The sequence below is a fragment of the Rhopalosiphum padi genome, chromosome 4, assembly GCF_020882245.1.
Source record: "Rhopalosiphum padi isolate XX-2018 chromosome 4, ASM2088224v1, whole genome shotgun sequence".
Classification (NCBI taxonomy): domain Eukaryota; kingdom Metazoa; phylum Arthropoda; class Insecta; order Hemiptera; family Aphididae; genus Rhopalosiphum; species Rhopalosiphum padi.
In genome coordinates, this window is record NC_083600.1 from 20,271,453 (window position 1) to 20,296,597 (window position 25,145).

At 29.0% G+C, this 25,145-nt stretch overlaps 1 protein-coding gene across 1 annotated transcript in view; it reads left to right on the top strand.

Annotated features, from left to right (window-relative positions):
- The window catches only part of LOC132928279 (alkaline phosphatase-like), a 26,292-nt gene continuing 1,147 nt past the window's right edge, over nt 1-25,145 (top strand). The window contains exons 1-6 of the mRNA XM_060992843.1: nt 1-708; nt 6,740-6,942; nt 10,610-10,811; nt 17,057-17,220; nt 20,837-21,050; nt 24,914-25,047. Coding sequence (XP_060848826.1) covers nt 618-708; nt 6,740-6,942; nt 10,610-10,811; nt 17,057-17,220; nt 20,837-21,050; nt 24,914-25,047 — 1,008 coding nt within the window. The 5' untranslated portion in view covers nt 1-617. The remainder of the gene's footprint in view (nt 709-6,739; nt 6,943-10,609; nt 10,812-17,056; nt 17,221-20,836; nt 21,051-24,913; nt 25,048-25,145) is intronic.

The window sequence follows — 25,145 nt, forward strand, 5'->3', positions numbered from 1 at the left end:
CGCCGTCCGCGTGCGTACTATTCTATGCGCCGCTGGAGTGGGTTTCCGATACAAAAATCGGTTACGGACACGAACGAATCGTGACAGAACTGCGATCCGCGCGGCACCGGTGGTACGTAGGTACCTCTATACACGATATCGTATTTGATAATAAGATAAACGCACGCGCCACGACGTCGGTCCGAGGTTTCGTTTCCGCCGTCCAGCCGTTTCGAATACGAATTTTTTTTGGTCGCTGTTTCCCGCCGGAATTTAAACAGAAAGGTTTTTTTTTTTTTAAATTAGTTTCAAAATCGGACGATCGGTAAATTTTAATACTAATTAAAATTTTGAATTATTATTACATAATTATTTACGCGTCCGGAACGCAACGTGAACATATATAAACCCATTTATACGCGGGCTCGTCATATGTAATTTATAATAATAATAATTGTTTGAACGTCAAACAAATAATATATATATAATATTAAATTATTATCGTCATCGCCATCATTATATATTATCATCGTTGTCGTTATATTTTCGTCCTACAGCGGACAGTTGTCAATCACCGGTGATCGTCGATTATACAATAAGGCAAAAATATATAGCGATCATCGTGTCACGCCGCCGTCATGATGATGATGGGTCGTCGTCGGCTCGAGCTTTTGGTGGCCACGCTCGCCCTGATTAACTGCAGGACGGCAGCCAGGATTTTTGTCGAAGGTAAAACGAGCGAAAATATAATAATTAATAAATATTTTATTCAAATGTGGTATAGTATACATCTGTATAAGCACCAGTTGTAAGTTATAAATCCCGAAAATTATATATATAATATGTTCCAAAGAACTAGGGTTAAGGACGATGTGCACTTATTTTTGTAAAATTTCACTCAGTTTTAATAAAAAGTAATGTTGAACGAGGCACGTTCCAATCATTATGTACAATATAATTACTCACGAATATCAGACGACGGTCAGCGGAAAAATAATTTGTGTGATATTTCTAAAGCGTATACCTATATAGTGTTAATTATAATTTTTAAAATAATAATAAAAAAATATATCTGTTTAATAAATAAATTAATAGCTGCAATCTAAAGATTATGTAGTTAACATTTATAAGTAATAATATAAAAATGTGTATATTAAGATTTTATTTTTAAATTCATTACCTCGTTTCTAACGCGTATAGATAATAACGACGTTTTGATTCTGAATTGATCGACATATGCAATTTTCAACTAAAACAAATATATTTTATAAGTTTAGTAGAATGATTAGATGTGGTGCAATTCGAACAATTTCATCGTTGCACCATCGAAAAATGACCGGCTAATTATGAAAATACACTTGAAATTATAATTTTTTTATGTATATTTAATTTACCCCTTTTTATTGTTGTAGAAATATTTTATACTGCGTTCGGTTTATTTGTATATGTCGTTTGGCAGAACATTAAAAAAAAAAAAGAATAATTAGCCTAAAATATTGAATTTAAATAGTTTGAAGAAAAATGAAAATGAAAATACATTAATAATGAAAAAAATAATTAAATGTAAATTGAACAAAGAAAGAGATGTATATCAACCCCTTACGAAGGGGGTATTACCATGATCTTAGGAATATATTCAAATGACGCCGCTCTCTTCTCCCCTCGGGACACGTTGTATTAACCGCACAAGTTTTTATTATTTTACGGCGCGTTTTCTCTTGCAGCTATGTTCGTTTTCATGTTCAATTAGCGATAAAACTACTGTATTATATACGGTCGAAAAGATCAAGTGTCTTTGTCGTTTATATAATTATTACGCGGGTACGCAATCAGTGTGTGTAGTGCTTTATATGCATTTACATTACAATATATACGCGCGTTATTAAAGAGCGGTATTAAAAAAATAAAGACCAAATGCACACGTGAATCCTTACTATGTAATGGTGTAATACTGACAATTACAGTGATTGAATACGTAAACGCAGTAGCGCTCGGCACGTGCTAACAGATTATCGACTTATCGTAGGTGTATTGTGACATATTTCATATAAATATATTACGTATAATATGAATACTGTATGGATTTTAGTGTTACACGTAGAATTTATGAGTTTTGCATATTCTAGTATTATGCGAGTGGCGAGTCATGTATAAACGATTTATATAGTCAACAAAGTTAAACACTTGTTTGGTCGTTGGTGAATTTAAATTGAATTTTATTTTAGATTTTCGTGGAGCGATGAATGACGTAAAAATTCGTTTTACAATTATGTTTTTTGTTTTGTTTTTTACGTGTATCTGCGTCGTCTTTAAGAGTAGAAAAAATGTTTAATAATTTTGAGGGTGGTTCTGATGTTAAATGGGATTGAATCGTTTTTCGCGTGTAACAATATTTATCATTGAATTCAAATTTAACAAATCCACTGCATAATTATACTTAATGATAATATACAGTATACACTCGAAACCTATAATACAGTACAGAATGATTATACCCGGGTTTGTTTTGTTTTTAATGCAATTGCATTATCTGCACCTTAAATCACTTTCCAATAAAATCGATTCATAGTTTTCGACTATTCTAATCATATTAAAATTAAATCGCAATTTTTTTAAGAATACCACACTGGTAATATACTTAAAGGTTACTATTAATATTATTTCCCTCTTATAAAATATGATAATTATAAAAACAATCATTTTTCTTGTTATTACATTAAAACAATAGTTGCCGGCTATAAAATAACCAATAATAACGTAAATACATATTAGGTATATAATATATATAAAAAAAAAAAATTTTGAAATCAAAATATTCTAACATTTTTAAATTAGAAAAACGGGAGAATTCGCTGTGTTTTATAGAAAGTGTCAACTATTTTCGTCATATTAAGTAGGTCATTGTAATGTATGTGTTAAATTTGAATTTATTGATAAATCATTGTAAAACTATGAAAAACGATTCTGGGCACTAGGCTTGAAGTTGGTTCTTAAAAAATAGGTCGACAGATATTTTATTATAAATTGATATAGCTATTAGTAATAGATTTTTCTTTAAGTAATACTACGGTAGGTTGAACTAATTTTTGTCAACAATAAACCATATAAATTATATAATAATTATTGTAATATTATTTTATATAATATTATATTGTATTAATAACTGATAGATCATTGCATAAATACTTTAGAACAGCATGAATAGATTCATTGTATAAATAATATAAAATTAATGTATGTATTTTTAATTTATCATCGTGTATGTATACATCATAATGCACATAATGGAAAGATGTTTCAAGTCCTTATGAATAACATATTTTTAATTACAACAAAATAGCTAAAATTGTTAGGTATATTTCGTTTAAATGTACAATTTAAAAAAAATTTAAAATTGACATGTCTACAAAAAAATGTGACCTATGTATTTTTAATACTTTTAAAATATTATAATAATGACAATTTATGTGAGATTTTTGAATACATTTTAAAACTATTTGGCTTAGCATTAACATTTTAACCAACATCCATAGAAAACAAAAATAATAAAATTAGAAATTTTCTTATGCCCATATAAATAGCTTAAAGTTAGTCTAAATATTTAATAAATTGCATTGTGCGGTATAGAAAATAATAATTTTAGTAATAGTGGAATGTTTCAAATGTCTGCGATTAATATTTTTTAAATTAAAACAAAATTACCAAAATAGAACAAGTCGTTATTTTACGTGTGGATAATATATGTAGCTTAAATTTTTTTTTCAATTTCCTAAAATAAATCTTTTGAGGAATATTGTATTTTCAAGCTTGAAATCTAAAAACAAATATTAAATAATTGTTTAACAACAAAATAATTTTTTCACGATTTTGATAAATTTATTAAAATGTATACTTAACTAAAACACTTAACCACTTAGCTATACACACAGTTTATGTGGTTGTATTTTGATGTATACCTATTCTAATTTTTTGTATAAGAAACTTATAAGGGACCATTATTAGTATTAAACTTTCAAGTTTTTTCACTCAAAAACAATACTTTTATTGTATATTAATCGAAAAAATTTCAATTATCTATATAAATACTCGTAATATTAAAAGAACACAAATATTATGGGTATGATATAATTTCTAAAAAACTAACAGAAATATTTTATAAAAAATGTAATTCTTCTTAGAATTCTTCAATAACGTTTTATAAAAAACAAATAATCTTGGGAAAAAACTCCGAATTTCCTTAATAATCTTTTTACCGACGATTTTTAAACTTTCCAACCCGACATTTTGCTTTAAACCCCTCCTCCCCCCACCGCCCAGAAAAAAAATGCCAACAACATCCGATTTTCTACCATGCCGAAACTATTTTCAAAGTTGTAGATTGAAGCATTCTTTACTCATTAAACCCAAAAATTTTAAAAAAAATATGTTCTTTTGTTGTAAAATCAATACATTCATTGATTCGCTAAAAATCTAGAAAGTTTCCAATGAACTTTTATACCATTTAGATAATTATTATACTAATAAATTATAACCGTTTTTAGGCCTGTGATTACACCCATATAAGCATGTTATTAGTTAGTAATGTTTAATACAATATCTGTATAAACATTATACATAATAAGAGTGCTATTTATACTACTATGTACTGTATAGTGTGTACCTTTAGTACTTACATAAATGAAGATAAGAAATATATAATCTTTAAGTTTTTTTTATTACTACTATAAAAACATTTGTAAGTACAATTTATACCTATATTATCTAAATTTAAAAAATCATCTATAGTTTTATTGATTGTCGATTGAATCCATTTGAATAATATACTTATTGACGAGTTTATACGTATAATGAAGATTCATAAAACAATAATTCAGTACATTGAATGACACTATATTGTAGTATGTTCGCCTAAATTCTACGCTGATAGTAATAAAGTAATGAAGTATATGTAAATATATTCTATATTTCTATTATATAATTAGGTATTATAAGTAATGTTTATTTACTGAATGAGAAATTAGGTATTTCTTCTGCTCAAGTTTTTTTATTTTAGATGAGCGAAGCGAAGAATGTATTGATTTTACAACGATGCGAGTTTCTTTTCCGTGTCTGCCATCCCTTTGGTGCAATAAAAATGCTTAAGATTTTTAGCTTTGATATTTTTTCTGATCGGAATGTGAACTTAGTTCTAACTTTTTTTAGAAGGAAAAATCCAAAAGTAAAAATGTCCAGTACTTAATAAGATATATTATATACTATCTTCATTGGGAGAAATAAACAAACAATTAAGGAAAACCGGGAATTTTTATCAAAACCAGTTTTTAATGAAATTGATTTTCTCGGTTGGCTGAAATCCAAAAACAAATAAATGTAGATACTTTGTTTGTTAACCAATTGTTTACATTAGCATTTTCTGTTATAATTTTAAAAATAAGTTTAAATGTTGACAAAATCCATCTACTAGTAAATCACGAAAATTTAAAAAATGTGTACACAATAAAGTGTAATAAATGTTAAATTTTTTTTTATAGGTTTCTCATTAGTGGTTCATAGTTCATACTAAAACAAAAATTGTATTAAATATTTAAACACGATTTTTTTTCACAGACATTTCAAATTCAAAATTTGACGAAGAAAACTGAAAATCAGTTATTTTGTTGTGATTTTAAAATATTATTTGTGGAAACTTTAAAATTCTATAGATATTATATTTATAAACATATTTTCAAAAAATGTAGATTAATTTTATGCTAATTTTTATTTATATTCTGAACCTATTCACATATTTCTACTGTAAGTTGGTATTAACATAATATACTATTATAATAGTTAAATATATTAATAATATAATAAATGCAAAGTAAAACAAATTACTATGATAGCAAAATAAATACATCATAAAATAAACTTATAGTAATAACTAATAGGTGTAAGCTGACAGATAATCTTCGCTCAGAATCGTTTTTGGTATGTAATGATTTATCAATGAATTCAAATTTAATACATCCATTACAATGACTTATTCAATACACCTAACCATCACCTAATCAAGAAAACTGATGTATATCTAATTATTACCTATAGGTACAATTAAATAAAAATTAATTTGAATAAAAAATAATGATATAATTTAATTTATTACTTCGTATTATTGTTACAATCATCACACATCGTCGTATATATAATTATCTTAAACTAAGTTACCAACACAACGATAAAAGTACCTAACATTGTTAATGGGTTTTATAAGACCACCTCCATTCCTTTAACGGTAGACTTTCTACAAATGTCTTCGTTCACATGGTATAGGCACTAATTCTCGGATCTATATACAAAGTTTCATCTATAGTTGTATTGCCTCGTGAATAAATTATGCTCGTTGAGAGAACTGAATTTCCGATCTGACGTCGACGTATCTTTTAATAACAGCGGGTCACAGATATTTTTATTTAATACATTTATAGTACATAAAGAGATCACACAATTATCGAATACCGATCAACTACTCAATCATTCGACATGTCACGCTGATCACTGTCGATGCTGTTATCTGAACATTACATATTATTATCATATACTATTATAAAGAACATAATCAGGTATACTATGTGTTACCACTTAAACGAATCACTCGTCCGCACCACTCTCTATATATTCCGTATATAATAGGTATATATTATAAATAATGTATTTTGCGTGTTATATACTTATACCTATGTATTAAACATAATAATTTACGAATAAATACGTTATCATGTAGACGAAACGTATTGGAAATCGGTGGGCAGGGCCGAGTTGGACGAAGCTCTAAACGTGGCAATCAACAACAAAGTCGCGAAGAACGTGATCCTGTTTATCGGCGACGGAATGGGACCGAACACGGTGACGGCCACGAGAATTTACAAGCACGGCGAGAGCGGACGATTGACTTTCGAAAAATTTCCGCACATGGGGCTGCTCAAAGTGAGTACTGTATTTCAAAACATTGGTCGTAATGATTACACTAATACTAATGTAATATTATTACAATATATATATAATATAGTACATATTCCACGTGGGATAGTACAGCATTAAACAACAAATAAAAAAGAGAAAACAAAAAGTTCTGTACATAATTCTTTGCCACGGAGCAACGTCTAAAAAAAAAAAAAAACGTATCTACATTTTTTTTATCATTTTTTTGTATTTACTTTTTTAAATAACAGCAAACATTTTTGATTTCACATTTCGGAACAAAACATTTTTCTGATAATTTTAATACGTACAATTTAAGAACGAGTGGCTATTTTTTTAGTTATAAACTTATAATTTATAATACTGTATAATATAATATACAATGTAGGTACGGCGACAATGAATATACGGGTTATACAGTGTTGTGGCTCGTGGCCCTTAAGTGATCGAATAATATCAAATAAGAATAATGTTTAATACAATACGTTATAAGCACGGAAACAGTCACTAAATCGTTTAAGTCACCAAGTCGTTTCAACCAAGGTCACTATATTTTCAATGGGTTCATGTGATTATTGTTAACCATTGTTGTTATCCTACAATTGTCATACAATTATTATTGGGGTTAGGAATTAAAAGAAGCGATTTTATATAAATTCCATACTATCCCGATGTTGGCGACACGCGCTCTGTGTAATATCGTATACTTTCGTCACAACTCACGACAATAAAATTAAAGTAAAGTTGTTTTAACAGATATTGTAAACGGAATTGTATAATATAAAATATATATAACACAGCTGCAGGCGCCTAACCGTTAGTGCCTCAGATAAACGCATTCTTCCGCTATTGTTGTCGTTTAAATACGATTTGTCGTCTGCGTACTTAATGTTAAAATTAATTTTATTTAGCGTCTGATCGTTTTTACGATCCATAAATATTTACATAATTATTTCGGGAGACATTATAGTAAATTATTAGATTGTTGTCATAGAAAAATCATTTTAATTTAATAGTAATCTAAATTGTTTTAAGCTGACGATGTGTTTGTTAATTTGTTATTCAATAAATAAGGTATAAACAAGAGTCTAATGAATATTAACATATTATTAATTATTATACTTGTTAATTAAATTAATATAAAATTCATTTTTACAATTTAACCGATCAGCAGCCGCTTTATCATTACAATTTATTACTACTTAGGGCAAACGGTTATTAGATAATGACTGCGTTATATCATAATATTATATGAGTTATAAATTATAATTTTAGAATATAATTCTTATCTATTTTATTATGAAAATTATAATATTATTTTATGTAGAGACTATTTTTATTCCGATATTTTTTTTAAAATGTAAATACCATTAAATATTCAATCGACTTTTCTAAAAATGATTAAGTGTGTGTGTACACTGCACAGTTATAATTGTACGATATTTAATTTATTTAACTAAAACATGAATTAATAACAGTATTGCGACTTTGTGCGTAAGTATACTGTACAAAAATACCATCCACTACTAATAATGGTCATCATATTATGTTAATATAAATACAGTAGCTAAGTGAATTTTATTTGCCGCACGTAAAAATAAAAAAATTAGTCATGATTAAATATAGGGTCGTGTTGTTTATACACACACTTCTGTAGTTCTGTGTAAATCATAATTAATGATGCTGCATACACAGCACATTATTGCAAATTAATTTTATACTTGAAAATATGTAAATTTGTTACGATTCAATTGATACAAGCATATTAATTTACAAACCTCTTATTTAAATTGAAAAATTTCAATATTTTAAAAACAGTATCGGTACAAAAAAATTTAATATCGTGATTTTTCAATATAATAATTATAGTCAACTTTATTGATTAAATAATATGTATTAGTTGTTCATTAAACACTATAGTGTAGTATGAACAATTCGTTTTCAATAATATTTTTAAATTATTAATTTTGTTTTCCATAAAATACGCCACAGTGACAATCCGTTTAGATATACATACTTTTTTTCTTAAATCACGTCACTATTCTAATCAATCATTTGACAACTTAATAGTTTATAATATTATGGTGTTATGGTCTATCGGTGTATACAGGCCGTATATTGAGTTGATCATTGTTTTAACGCATAATATTATTTTGTTATTACTTGTTAAAAATTAATGAAAAATCTCATTCTAATTGGTTACTCATTTAGTCATTTTCGTAGAAATGATCATCGTTTGTTGCTTGGCCACATTTTATACTCTATGATAGGTATATAAATATCGAGTGATTATTATGGATGGACAATATGTATTATTATTGATTATAAACACAATATAGTATTTATAATCAATGGTATTATATACATTGTGAATACATCGCGATTGTGCACGAAATATTTGTCAAATAAGTGGTAATACCTAACGTTTCACGTTCGGGATATGGCTGCACAATTATTATGTTTCAGATATAATTTAATTTCCATTGAGTATTAATCCATTATACGTTTAATAAAAAAGCATAATGACATACCTTATGTACATTCGTTACACAGAAACAATTTGCCCAAATCAGGTTTAAAAAAATAAATAATGTCAGTCCATAAAAATATGCCAACGGGAACAAACGCAATTGGTTCAGGGACGGACAATCGACTAAAAAACACTCGTGGGTCTTTAGTAATAGCCTTCATGTCATTTAGTATTCTTAATCAGCACCTAATCGCTCATTTATCGTCTTTGATATTATTTTTTTTACATAATTTTAATTTATTACAAAACAATATTTCTTACCATTATTTGCCGTTATTAATTTTTAAGATTTTTTTTTTTTCGGTAATAAAATACATTTATAATTTCATATTCAAAAACAGATTATTCTTCGAAATATTTCGATATAAAAAAATTGAATTTTAAATCAGTAGTATTTTAGTCATAAGTACCTATATATAGGCTATATAAACAAAGGACTTTTTGCATTTGCGTGTTTGTTTAGCGCGTGTGTTTCGTGTTAAAACAAAGCTTTATTTTTATGAACCATATTTGTGTATATTTAGATTTTTTTTTGCTTTTGTGCTATATTTTTATTATTTTAAAGAGGTTGGATTTGGAGTGATATGATTACATACTTTATATTTTTTGTCCAAATTTTAAATATTTAAAGGATAGTTAGTTGAAGTGAAGTGACATTCATTAAGTGTACGTCTCAAAATGTTGGTCCACTACTCCATTTATTTAAATTTTAAACATTATTGTACATTTATAGATGCGCATAAATTATTAATTTTTTTTACAATAGGTATAGGTAGGTTTAAGTAAAAAATTGAGAAATTCAAACATGTGGTAATGTGTGAGTAACATATACGATACCTGCAGTATTTATTGGTAGGTATAACTCTAAAAAATAAAAATTGAAGTTAATACTAATAAATTCTTTTCAAAAAATGGGACTATTAAATATCACGAATTATTTATAACATATTGATTGGTTAGCAAAGAGTTTGTAATATTTTGCTGTTCTTAAAAAAACTAAAAATAAAATATAAATAAAATGTGTCTCAAAAAATATTTTTCGTAAATATAATAATAATGGACACGCTTACCGTAAAATAATATAATGTATTATATTATATTGGCTAATACAGCATGCATGATGTCATATCCTTTGCGTTTCAGACGTATTCGGTCAACAAACAAGTGCCGGACGCAGCGAGTTCGGCTACTGCAATGTTCACTGGTGTAAAGGTCAATCAAAAGATTATTGGCCTGGACGCAAATCACTACATTAACGATACAAATTACTGCGACAATGCCAATTCGCAGAGGATTGGACTCGAGTCGTTGGCCACATGGGCACAAGATGCTGGAAAAAGTACCGGTATGATACACTTTAAATTTATGTAAAACATTTTTTAAATTTTTGTTAGGTATAACATTTTTATTGTAATAAATAAGATTATGTCGATTCTTGAGTACTATACTTAAGCAATACCCACAAATATACAAAAAATAAGAGCGTTATACTGTTATACATATTGTTATCAAAGACGTGGGCATTAACTAGCGAACTAGCTAAAAAGTTAAAACTGTTTAAAGTTAATATTTTTTTTTTCATATGAACTTAAACTTGGTGGGGAAAAATTATTTTTACTATTAATATTGACTGAATTCATTATTAACTTAACTTGATCCACTTTGCATATTATATACAACAAGTATAGTCGTGACGTGATGTGTGCATATTTTTGTGTGTTATAGCCTATAGGTTATAACTATATTTAATTAGAAAATTAAATAGTTGATGCCTATAATTGTAAACATTTTTTATACTTTAAAATTTTTGGAATCTTTTTAATAATTTTTATTTTAGTTATAATATTATTGGCAAGTACATTTAAATTCGACACCACGAAATTAAATCAATCTATACTCGGTTATGAATCGTTAATTACCACAAGAAATAAAAATAAAATGAATAAAACAAATGAAAACTACAGAATATTGGAACCGTTCCAAATAGTGTTTTTGGATATCATATCAGAATATTGTTAGTTGTTGCTTAATTATTTAAAAATAGAGAACTATCCTTAGTAAAATAGATGAATAGATATTATGTTAATCATAACATTAAAAAGGGTGAGATCGAATTGCGCCCATTTTAGTTAAATTAAAAAATATAAAAACTTGATTTTTTTGTGAACTTTATTATAGAAAAGTTCAAATTGGATATTTAAACAAAGAATAACGATTTTAGTTATTTTGTTGGATTTAAAAAATATTTTTCGAGATGATTTTAAACCTTCATCACGTATAGTGTTTTATTATATTTTATAAACACGTTTAGATTCATTTTATACTATTGCCAGTATTGCCTATGTATTATATAAATATGATACATAGTTCATTCCATATTATTACTTATAGTAAAATAAATTACCTTCTGTAATAATTTATATCGATCTGCAATATATTATATATAACAATAACAGACTGGCAGTCTATCAAATGTATAGTTAAGTACTATAGAATAATCAGTACGATGTTTGCGGTATTAATTAATTCAAACTACTGAATTGAAAATAGTAAAATAAATTACTAACAATATAAATATATATATTAAAATATAGGTATTAGTATAATAAAGGCTGGCAGGCCGTCTGCGTTCCATGAGTTATCATTGAAATTATATCTATAAAACACGTCCATTACAGTGACCTACGCGATGACTAGTTGCACTATATCGACTATACTAGTGCAGTACAGCGCAGAGAGGTTTTCTCCCTTTTATTTGTTGTTGTATATTTTTGCATATTATCCCGCGTGATGTTCTTTATCTCTTTCAGCTATGATGTTCTCGGTTTATTTTTTCTTCTTATCGCGCTAGATTCGCACAAAATAATATATATATATATAATATAGTTAAGTTATCGGACGAACTAATACAAATTACAAATACAAATAATTCAGAAAAATTGCAACAGGTACTTAAACCCATCAGACTGCAATTAAGATAAGAGCCTCAAATATGCGTATGGTTTACTGCGGATTGTTGTCGTTATTCAATGTAGATCATTAAGAAACGATATAATACAATAAAATATAACCTATGATATACCTAGTGGCTAGTTCATACTTTTTACTATCACATTCATGTGTGCATACAAAATGTATTATAACTGTACACGGTCTACACGAGATTATATACTAAGCTGAGCAATCTATAAATTCGTAAAGCAACATTATAAAACAATTTTAATGATATTATTTTTATTTTATCGATTCTCTACTGTATGAGTTTAATTATTCTGTGTAAGATCTTCTCATTTACTTCCAAAAGTTGCCATTATAAATTATAATATAAAAACATTATAAATATTCCTATTTAAGACCCGCGTATGTTATTTCTATGTCTGAGTACGTAACATAACATATTTACATTAAGCAGTTCACATTCAGCTTAGTTTTGATATTAGAGTATCTATTATTAAACTTAAAGGTGACACAATATTTCGTTTAATTTGAATATGGATTCTTCAATGTTTTAGTTTTAAAATGAGTTATATATAATGTAGTGTGCAAAATATTACAATTTAAAAATACTTAAAGCCCGCTTTAAAATTAAAACACAAAAAAACATCTACGAACACATTATACAAAAAAATGTTTTTACCGTCAAATGTAATAATATCTATGTCAGTTCACTGACGTTTTCTTCTAACGAAGTTAAACGAGAACTGTTCATCATGAATCAACTTACCTATACCTACGTAATGTATTTGTAAATAGTCGATTTTATATAATATAATCGTACATATATAAATGTTTGCAATCAGACACAATTCCATGGCGATAATGGCTATACTATGATTTTTTAAGTGAAATGTCTCGTTTATATTATAAAATATGAGTGTATATGTTAGTCGATAGTTAATGGCTATAAGCATAATATATATACATATTATTATAGTTTTAGAAACCTTGAGAGGTGCGTATATTATTCTGATGGACCGTTCCTGTATGATGAATGATGATATTTCGCTTCTTACGTACAAAACGTAATTTAATCAACGTTCTTGACATTTTTGAAGCCGTAACTATTATCTTCTACTATATGCCCTCTGCATAGTACATGTTCGTACACTCGGCTGTAATAAGCCCGTATTCATCTTTGTTTATCTTATACGAAAAAAGAATTGTTAAAAATACGATGCGAATGTACGCGTTCAACCTGAGACGGTAACTCGTAGCCAATCGTAGATTCATTATAATATATTATATACAAGTATACAAGTGTGTGAGTGAGTGTGTGTGGTTGGAACTCCATCGTCTTCACTACACCGTACCTACACCTTCAATATGCAGGTATACGCACGTGGTATTTTAAATTAATTGTCTACGCCACTACATCCAAAATCAATATTGGTCATTCGATCAAACAAGTGATATCGTACGTAATAGTGTTTGTCTGCAATCGCCAATCGTTTCCCGTTTATAATGATCTCGCGGTTCTCTTTGATCTCATATTATTACCAATAACCGGCGCATGCCGCAGCAACCATACGCCTATACGTACAAACAGCTATTGCAAGTTGCGCGATTCGACGGCAGTGGCAGTACACTTTTTAGGCGTAGAAAGGAATCTCGCTTCCTTCTTAAAATCCAGGTTTAACAACCTTTTTTCTTAGTCCATTTATACCTACGTCCTACGTTATTTATTTAAGCTTTTTTTTTTTAAGAATCAAATTAATTTTTAACAAATTTATAGTCTTCGTAGTTACACAAACAGGTACAATTAAGTTCTATCGCGCACACAATCAAATTAATTAGTTTAAAATCATCTGCATAATCTGTAAACTACTATTACTACGTTAATTTTACGATATTAAAACGGAATCCATTCGTAATATTTTTTACGTTTTAGTTATTGCAGATCACTGTAGATAATATTATTTCAAAGGTTTAGAACTATACAATCTAAATACGAAGTAGTAAGAGAGTTGGGTAACACTATTCGATTGTGTACAATATGTGTATAAGCGCATCATTAATCGAATGTTATAGAGTCAACTTCTTTCGATCATTAAACATTATATTCTAGTCGTTACATTTATAACATCACTTATATTATGTATAGTAAAACACACACGCAGTATTAAAGTTTAAAAACATAACATGTTAATAAAAAAATTGTATAATTGTATAGGTACATTACGAGCAAATGAATATAACGTGTATCACCGCCGAAAGTAAATCATATTTTTATATAGTGTATAAGATGAAATATATAGTTTACAATTACAAATACGTATGAATCGGAGTACATTGAATAATGTCCGATTAAGGTAGCCAAACAACTGAAATAATGTATTAAACTAGCAGAGCGTTCAGTGTATGGAATGATGATTGTTACCATCACACGCATCACCTCGCGGGTATGCTGGAGCGTAGAAAAGTAGGGATGAAATAAAATAAATAACCGCATATGACTAAAAGCAAGGGTAGGAATACCTAAGAAGATCGACTATATAGTAATTATAAGGGGGTTGTGGTATTTATAGAACAAAGGCAGCGCGCATTATTATCATCTACGTAGTTGGTCACGAGCCAAATACGGATAGTACGCGACCACACCGTATTCCGGAATAGAGCAGACAAGTGACAGTAGAACTGCAGAGACATGAACTGGACGAGAATAGCTCGAGGTATTGCCTTGAAGTCCAAGAATTGCAAGGCGCTCTATGTACCGGCGGTAAAGTGGATTTGGTAATTGGTTGTCAAATGATAGGGGCGGATTCGAGTAAAACCCAAGCTATATGTATACCCACTCGAGTATAGAGCCAATAATAATAAGGGAACAATAGCTGTTGACATTGCGTGACATTTCTCATGGTTTAGAGTAAGTCCGCGACACGTGTCAAACTCACAGTTACAAAAGGATTTAAGGTCAGTCGGTGTATTATACAAATACTGCGCAGTCGTTATAAGTGTAGTTAATTGTAATTTGGAATTTAATATCGTCGACGGACGACGAATAAAAGAACTTTAGAATAGGAAAGATGAGTGTTGAAAGGATTTATGAATACGAAGAGAGCATATGAGAGTATAATATATACATAGATGATTAAGGTGACCTCCTTGGCGAACACCGTAAGGTAAGGTAGTTGTAAGTATTGGAAGTGTGATTACTTCCTAATGCTGGAAGTAGCGACAAGCACTGTAAATATAAAATTGTTAACAACAAAACATAATGTTATTATACACTATATGAGGTATATTTATACACGGGAGCCGTAGGTAATACATTATACCTTTTGTTCCCGTCGAATCACGCAACTCCGAAAAAAATGCACCACCAGTATTATTATAATATAATATAATATAATATTATCATTATAATATGCTTTATTATAAATCGGCAATGAAATCTGCGGTGTAAATAATAACAGCGACATTCCTAGAGATATATACAAGATATTATTATTATTATTATTAGCTAGGCAGGTACCCGAGGTACCCATGTATATGAGCGTATTATGTAACCGTATTTATATTATGTAATATTATCTATCTTCCATTATAATACATTTATAATAACGTTATAATAACCCGTCCGATAGATAATAGTGTTATTTACTATGGATTTGTATTCGTCCAAACACTATAATATTATAGTATTTTATACGGTAAAATATATATAATTATTTCGTAGTTCCATTCATTCCTCACGGGTGATATAATTATATGAGTACTGCGTGGCTTACGTTATAACACGCATACCTATACATTTAAATAGATAGATACACCTCGTCCGCACTCCGCAGTATGCCAGTATATATATATCTGTTCATATTATAGCTAGTCGTGTAAACCGGTTGAAGTACATCATTTTATACTTATGTTAATTATGTTAAGCTAATTTATATTTTTGTGTATACTATTCAAATTATATTGTTATTATAATTATTGTTATTGTTATTGTTATTGTTATACGATATAAGTCGGCTTATGGTTAGTTATAAATAAAATACGTTTAAAAAATTTCCATGGCTTTTTTTCACCAAAACAAAAACCGGATTACAGATTTACGCATACCTTATAGTCAATTTCTGCCGAAAACAAAAATGTACGTTTAATCATGCGACGAAATTATGGTTTTTAAATGATCACATAGTTAAAAGAACTAAATAAAAATATTATAAATCAATTTAGCCGATAAACATGATCTGTTAAAACCTTAAAACGTATAAATAAAAAAGTACTTATTTTGCCATATCGACGGTTATCGGTGTATATTGTTGTACAGTCTTTACTATTATTTAAAAATTTCAAAGCATTATAACATGCAGCGTATGCATATTACATATTATGGTACATATAATATATTGCCTAAATTGAAAACCATTGGTTTCTAAATTTTTTGATCGGAAACACCCTTGTTGAAAATGGTAATCGGACCTTTTTGACGTGAACTATACGAATTTCACCGCTCAAAAAACCAATATCATTTAACCGCTAGCGCTAACAGTGCAGAAAAAATAAAAATGATTTATGATAACTTTTTGAACAACTTTAACGGTTCTATTTTGTACATCACTCACCATCATTATTTTGTGACATTCACAGGCTTTGTGACCAACTCCAGGATAACCGACGCTACACCCGCTGCGCTGTACGCCCGAACGTCGAACCGGAAGTGGGAATGCAACGCCGCCATGCCATCATATGCGAGAAACTGCAAGGACATCGCCAGGCAGCTCATTGAAGACCGACCAGGGCGAAATTTTAAGGCACGTTATTGAAAAATTATAATTATATAATATTAATATGTACATTACAGTATAGTATAAAATACTATACATTATTGTATTCATTTACGAGACCAAATCAGAGGGTTTAAGAGACACTTAAATATTTAAGGGAGCCTCAAAATATGTTGATGATGTTAAGCGAAAATTAATAATCTAAAAGATAATAAAACTATTTCAATATTTAAAACAAAAATATATTTTATACAATAGCCACATTAATAGAATGTTATACCCGCATATAAGTTGTCTCTTTTTTGCCATTTATAAAGATAATAATATTATCTAGAGCTCATCAGATAAAATGTTCATAACTCTATTCAAAATTAAAACATCAAAAAAACCTGTGAGATGTACTTACAATAATATTCTTACTCTCAAATTTTATAATTGATTAATTCACTCTAATAATGAAAATAACAGAGTAATAAGTATTGTTTTTTTAACGTTAAACTATTGCCATGCTGTGCGTTAGTAAGACGAAAACAACGAATCCAATACTATTGCTAGTTGCTACTACGTATTATTAAAATTATTAACATCTAAAAACATAATTAAAATAAATTTAGGTAGTATAATAATTATTAAACATCGATAAACCTATGTTTTATTTGTTATTTTTTATCATAAACATTGTTTCTGAAATACAATTAGTAAATTTTTCTTTTAAAAAGTTAACCTAGGTACTACATAAAATTAATCCATCTAGATAAGTAGGTGTTACAATTTATTCCTTTCCACCATTTTTTTTAAAAATTTATTTAAAGTTAATAAAAAAGGATCGAATAATTTCATAAGTAAAAACTTTATGATTATAACATTTAAAAAAAAAACAATTAATAATTTTTTATTTTAAACCGAATCGACGTCCTTATTAAAATCATATTGCATAAAAATGCATCAATTGCTAGGTCTAAGTTAATGCTTATCTATAACTTTTTTCAAGTTGTAAAGCAACTAATCTACTTGCCCCGTTGCCGTTCCAACTTCTTTAGGCAGGAAAATAATCGTTCACAGAATCACAACTTGCTGTATGTTGTTTCGTATAGTTAAGATTATTAAGAACTCCATTAATGGAAAATATTTTTGAATACCATTTTATCTTACATATTCTATTTTTGCTATTAATTTGCCCAACTCATAGGTATTGCGATATTTTCGATTAAACATTTTATCGCAATAAATCCCAAACTCCATCTTCAAGTAATTTGTGTCACTAGAAAATGTTTTACCTGGTTGTACCTAATTAATATAAAAACGATACTTGTACGAAAATTACAATTATTTAATATGAATTATTTATATTTATTATAAGTTTTCAATTTGTCATTTAAATTATAATATCATAGTATTTGCTTTACTCACATCGCCGCGTGTGCTTGGTATACGCGTATTTTCGTTTATTTTTTATTTTTTGTATTTTCGTTGTTATTATTATGATTATTGTCGTTATAATATCATTACGGCGCGTCCACTACACTTACGTGCGATATCTCGTCTACAGACGTTGGAATTCGTATATATTTTTAATTTCGGATCGCGTCAGACAGTTATTATCTGCCACACTGATTGCTAAATAATAATATCACATTATCTTAAATAGCGATCGTATCTTGTGTGGCGTCTAGAGACAGTTGTCGTTGTACGAAGATAGTGTCCGTATAATCGGCGTAATTTATTATGTATGTTATACGTGCACATAAGTACCTATACGCTTTTATTTCGGATAAATATTAAGCATTCGCTGATACGCGGTGTAAATTATGTCGCATATAATATAATAATAATATTATTGTCTTGCAGGCGTCACACATTGTAGGAAACGGTTAGACGACATAAAACGTACTCGACTTCCCGGTATGGGGTAACAATAATAACAATAATAACAATAATTTTTTTTACACATATGCCTACTTCGTGCGTGTTTATAATAATATATGTACCGTATAGTTCGTATAGACGCGTTGTAGTTGGCACTGGCATGGCCAGGAGGGTATTTTTGGATGTTGCAACACCCCCTTGACCGTATTTAAAATAACAATATATCCAGATCTACCAGATCTATTATATACATTTATAACACAAATGGGTTAGGGTAGGCTTACCTTACACCTTCCATGTCTTGATCTGAATCTAATGGTGAAATGTGTTTATACAAACCTGTATATCACTATTGTTGAATATAGATCAAAGCAATATTAATTATTACGGTTTACACAAAACCGCCTCGAGGGCACAGTTGTTGCAATTGCATCACCATTGGCTACTCGTCTGTGTGACTATAGGTGTCACCGTACTAGTGTGCAGTAGTTTACAAAACCCGCAGAAGGGATCATGATGGGGCGAGGGGGCCCGGACACGAATAAGGAGACCCGAACAACGTTTTTATTTTAATGATTCGTCACAATTGAATTTAAATTTAATTTCACGAACCAAAACGTAGCCAGCACGAGTGTGACTAATATGTTTACCAATACAATAATGTTCATGTATAGGGTGACTAGTGATTAGGTACCTACTGAAAATTCAAAATTGTTTATAAACAACTTGAAAGTGTTTATTCACGATTTGTAAATAGCATTATAAAATTTTAACGTGTATATTTTAAAATCACAAATCTTGTAACGGTTTCATTCAAAATACTATATAAGTACACTAAATCATGATATGGCCTACTGGTTGGTCTTCACACATGAAACATGTATTGGTATTAAAAAATAAAGTGTTTAAAAAAACTTCATCAAATGTATATATAAACCACCGAGATTCCTCGAATATATTTGTCTAGATAAGGGTACGAGTGCTAGCTATATAATTACATTTTGATCGATCAATAAAAATATACAAAAGTATTGCTTTTTTATGTACATTGCATCTGAATTCCGATTAAACAAATAAAGTAAATCTGTAATTATCTTGTAATCTGTGACATACGGAAAACTCTTTTACTACTGCAGTAACCTGTAGGTATAGTTATTTAATAAACAAAAAATAATAATACTTATATTAACAAATATATATATATATACAAATAGGTACCTATAGGTATTAATACAATATATGTGGTTGGCTGGTACCTAAATTTATCACTGAGCGACTATACAGTCGGATTATTTTACAACGTCGCAACTCAGTATTTGGTATTGGTTTGTAATTTATTGCAGCTTCGCCAATCCTCAAGACCTATTTTGGTCTGAGTTCATATAACGGTCAAAGCTTTGTGTGAATCTTTTAGAAAAAATGTTATTGGATATTTCAGAATTTTTGACTCCGCCGTGATACCATAACTAATGTGTGTATTTACCGTAATTATAAATGAAATACTGTATTAATTTTGTTAACATTTAATCACCGTGACTGTTGTGTAATTTTCAATAATTTATTAAAAATAAATACATTTTATGATCGGTACCCTGCGGTAATTATTGTATGGCACGGCAATAACATATACCAGTCCCAAATATTTATTTTAAAAAAAACCGAATGTGCGATTCATCTTGCTCGACTTCATATTATAGCCGAGCATATTGCGTGTCCACCATAATATTATAATAATACTATTTATAATATAGTTTACTGATTTGTTTTTTGAAAACAGGTTATAATGGGCGGCGGCAAGAAATCGTTCGAAGCAAATTCACCGCCGAACCCAAAGGAAACGGTCGAAAAATCCTTGTGCGTGCGATCCGACCGCAGAGACCTGATCCGCGAGTGGATAGACGACAAGCAGTCCAACAACCTGTCGCATCAGTTCTTGGCCAACGTACACGATATAAAATCATTGGATACGGAACAAACAGAATACGTTTTGGGTGAGTAATCCACTAACAGTACTATAACGATAGGCATAAATTTGGCATGTTAGAAGGGGGGGGGGGGGGGGGTTAAAATTATAAAAATATAACAGAGCCGCAGAGAGGGCTTCGCTCCCCGCACCTCTTACATATACATTTTAAACTTTTTTGTAACATTTATTATAAAATATGTATATAAACACTTCAAAATTATTTATTTAACGGAGTATACCAACGTTGTCGTTATAAAATATTAATGTATAGCTCAATCATTTTAATTCATTTAATTACAAATTTACAATACAAAAATCTTACATGAACCTTAAGTCCTTAAACGTTCACATAACACATACTTATTATATATCCTGTTGAGGAATTACGTTGTACATTTTATAATTAACCTAGAACTTGTTGAAAAACTTTTAAATAAATGTAGGGGCTTAAGTCCCCCCGAAGCCCCTCCAATTTACGCCTATGGTACTAACATAATAATTTATGCTTTATATATAGTAGGTATAGATGTTCAAGAGATACTATATTATATTATCTGACATCTCACGCCCTGGAGCTTTTCGACCTTTACGCCGCACGGTAAACTCTCGGCGAGTTCAACGGCGCCCCTTCCTCTCTCATCGATGTACCAAAAACGACACTTGCCCGTCCACGTATACCGTTCTTGGTCACCCGTTGTTATGTACAAAAGTTATTATTTAACTAGGTTTTGACTTCTCAACTGCTAAGAGCTATCCTATATAGGAGACCTAGGCCAACCGCTCGATCGCAGAAATCTGATGGTACAGTAAACGCTACGTACCTATATGTGTTATCTTCCAAAGTGACTTATGAGTTATAAACAAGGAATGAATCTTATAGACGAAACAGGGAAAATACGAAATAACGTTTTAAATTAATTATATTGAATGTATTTTTCTATTAATAAATTGCTTTATATTACCCAGCTACTTGTTTATTATATTCTATAAACTTTTTTCTTACTTTCGACCATTTCGGTAGCCCTAACCTGCTCGTATTCGTATTGTTTATTAAAATTAATACCCGGTAGTAAAAGCAGTATAAGTTCGATAATGGTGATTATACTATACAATTATTGTACTTGTACAGTTGTACTTGTACACATACTTATGAGGTATGAATTAAAACCATTAAACAGCAAATAACTTTTTAAAAACTAAATTATTTTTAAATTTTAACAAAAATTTCTATTTTTACCAATTTAAAATAAAAATAGAGTTTGAGTAAAAATTAAATCTTACAATATTGTTTTTTTATACTTGGATACGTTACGACCGTTCCGGGTGATTTTGAATCTTATAAGCGTCCACTGTACCCATATATACATCTTTATTCTATATAGGCATAAGTTAGGTTGGCTTAATAGTTAATAAATTAAATATAGTTGCCGCTTATTAGACTAATATATTATGGTTTATGAACTAATTCACCTATTGAACTGAAGCTAGCTGATCCCAATTTAAACGTATATAGGTAATACTTACGTACTAAAGATAAATCTTCTGTTGAACTCATTTATAACTCCAGTACAGTGTTTTCCAACCTACGGGCCACGACTTGCACCGTTTGTAAACCAATACACGGCAACTATCTTGATGATATTATATACATAAAACAAATTAAAATTAATATATGAAAATAATTTTAACCATAAATTGATAAATGCTTAAATTATACCTTTACGTACCTATATAAAAATTTTCGTGAAGCCTAACTAGTATTGTAGAATGCAGGACCATAGAGTAATAACTATTCTATGTGTAGGTCATAGATTTTACAATATTTTTAGTGACTTTTGAATTATTTTATTACGATTACTAATGAAAAATTTGTTGTCTGGTCGATAAATGTGCTATATAGGTACCTAATGATAACTGTCGACACGCGGCATCGGTCGGTTGTATGATTGAGCAATGAGCGATACTACATCGAGACTACGAGAGTTGTAGGTACAAACGAAAAGTTTACGATTAGACACTCGTGAATAAAAAAATTATTTTAAAAATAATCTTTATATTAAACAGTATTATGTATATTTATTGTTTTTATTTGATATTAATTATAAAATTCAATGATAAAGTTGCTTATAATAAAAATGAATATTAATAATGCTTAATAATATATCATCACATTTTTTTAGCAGAGGCCCTGTACGGCTGTACCTATCTAATAAACAGTAAATTTATGGGTTTCCATTACAAAAAGGTTAGGAAACAACACTGCTCTAAATAGGTAATTAGAGTTTAGTAAACGCGGTATTTTTATTTCTACATTTTTCCCGATTCTATCGATTACGTTTTGACGATTGCCTAATATTAATTTCTCGACTCGTCACACATCGAAAAGTACCTATTAGTTGTACTTACCTATATGAGTTGTTGAAAATTTTCTTAGTATATTTTTACTTTACCGAGCACCTTAAATGTCGTAATTTTTGTACTGAAAACTGTGATGCAAACGAAAATTAGTGTAGAATGCAGCTAATTAGTTTCGTTTAGAAGTTGTAGCTATTTGAAGTTCGATAGTTTTGATTACATAACCTAAATTCATTTATTTTTTAATTATCAGTGTCACAGTTAATATAATTAGCGCTGCACATGAGTATTACGGTTTGCACGTTTTATTCACCAATTAGTAAAAAATAATTAGTTATTAAGATAATGACTAATAAGATAAGTTATTATTTGTAGTAACCATTTAAGATTGATTGATTGATGTTTTTCAATAATATTCTGTTAAGATAAAATTATTATAGGTACCCGCAGATTTAGTACCTAACCTGGTCATAACGAGCGTAGCGATCGAGTGACATAAGTTTATCTCTGTGCAACTAACATTTATTTTTGTTGACCCTGTGCCCTACCCGGATGTGGTATTTGATAACAAATCTAGGGATTTTTTGTTTAAAACATATTATTTATGTATCATCATAATTGGTATAAAATGAAATATCGATAAAAAAACGGAAAAAGTACAAAAAGGAATAGCATGGTTATTGGTAACGTCAGGAAAAATAGATAGTAGCAACCACCGCACTACTCTTGGAACATCCCTTCCGGCATTCAGTACCAACTACTGAGTTACTTATTTAAGTAAACTACGAAATTTTCAAATTTTGAATATCGTTATAACTTTATGAATAAATACATATTAAATAGACCAGTGGTGTTGCACGTTTTTTTTTTTATCAAAGTATCATCTGCCAATTATGAATATTTTCACATAATTTTTGACCCGATAACCTTTTATATTTTTGTTTATCAAAATTTAATACTAATAATAATTACAATTGTTTTTATAAAGTAAGATTTTCTTCATCTACCTACCCACGGCTACTACAGATTGAGAAACGCTGATATAAACTAATTTATATATATTATTACATGTCTAGATAGTAAAATTAGCATAATGAACATATTCGCAATCATCGATGTGGCGGTGACGCGGCATCCTCTTAAAATAAATGTTTATTTTAAATTTAATATTTTATTTGGTTATCCATTGTAATTCTAAGTAGAAACCTAATTACCCTGTATATAAGCTATAAGTAATGATGAAGCAAAATATATTTTCTTTATAAAAGTAACTCGGGTACCTTGTACTAAAACTATCTATACAATTGTTGACTGTTGTAACAGAAACTAATTAAATAGTTAATTATTAACTTTTAAGTATGGGTACAGTGTCACTTGTACGAGTAGACACGTACCTAGATAAGTATACCTAAGTACATATTTTTGACGAACTAATTATTATTATTTTTTCATTAAAACAATAATTTTCAATGTTTATTGTTAGATTTATTTTTAATAAACATAAGAAGATACTAATGATTATTTGTTATTTAGGAATATTTACAAATGGAACGATGCCAATGGAATATACTAGAAACAAAAAATTTTTAGAAACACCATCACTAGAATTGATGACTGAAACAGCAATAAAAGTAATATCAAAAAATGAAAATGGATTCTTTTTGATGGTATGTATTATTCCTAAAATAAATAAAAATGTGAAATCAAATCAATTTGCTCTATATAATTATAATCCTGCTAATTATCCTAATAAATATTAACATAC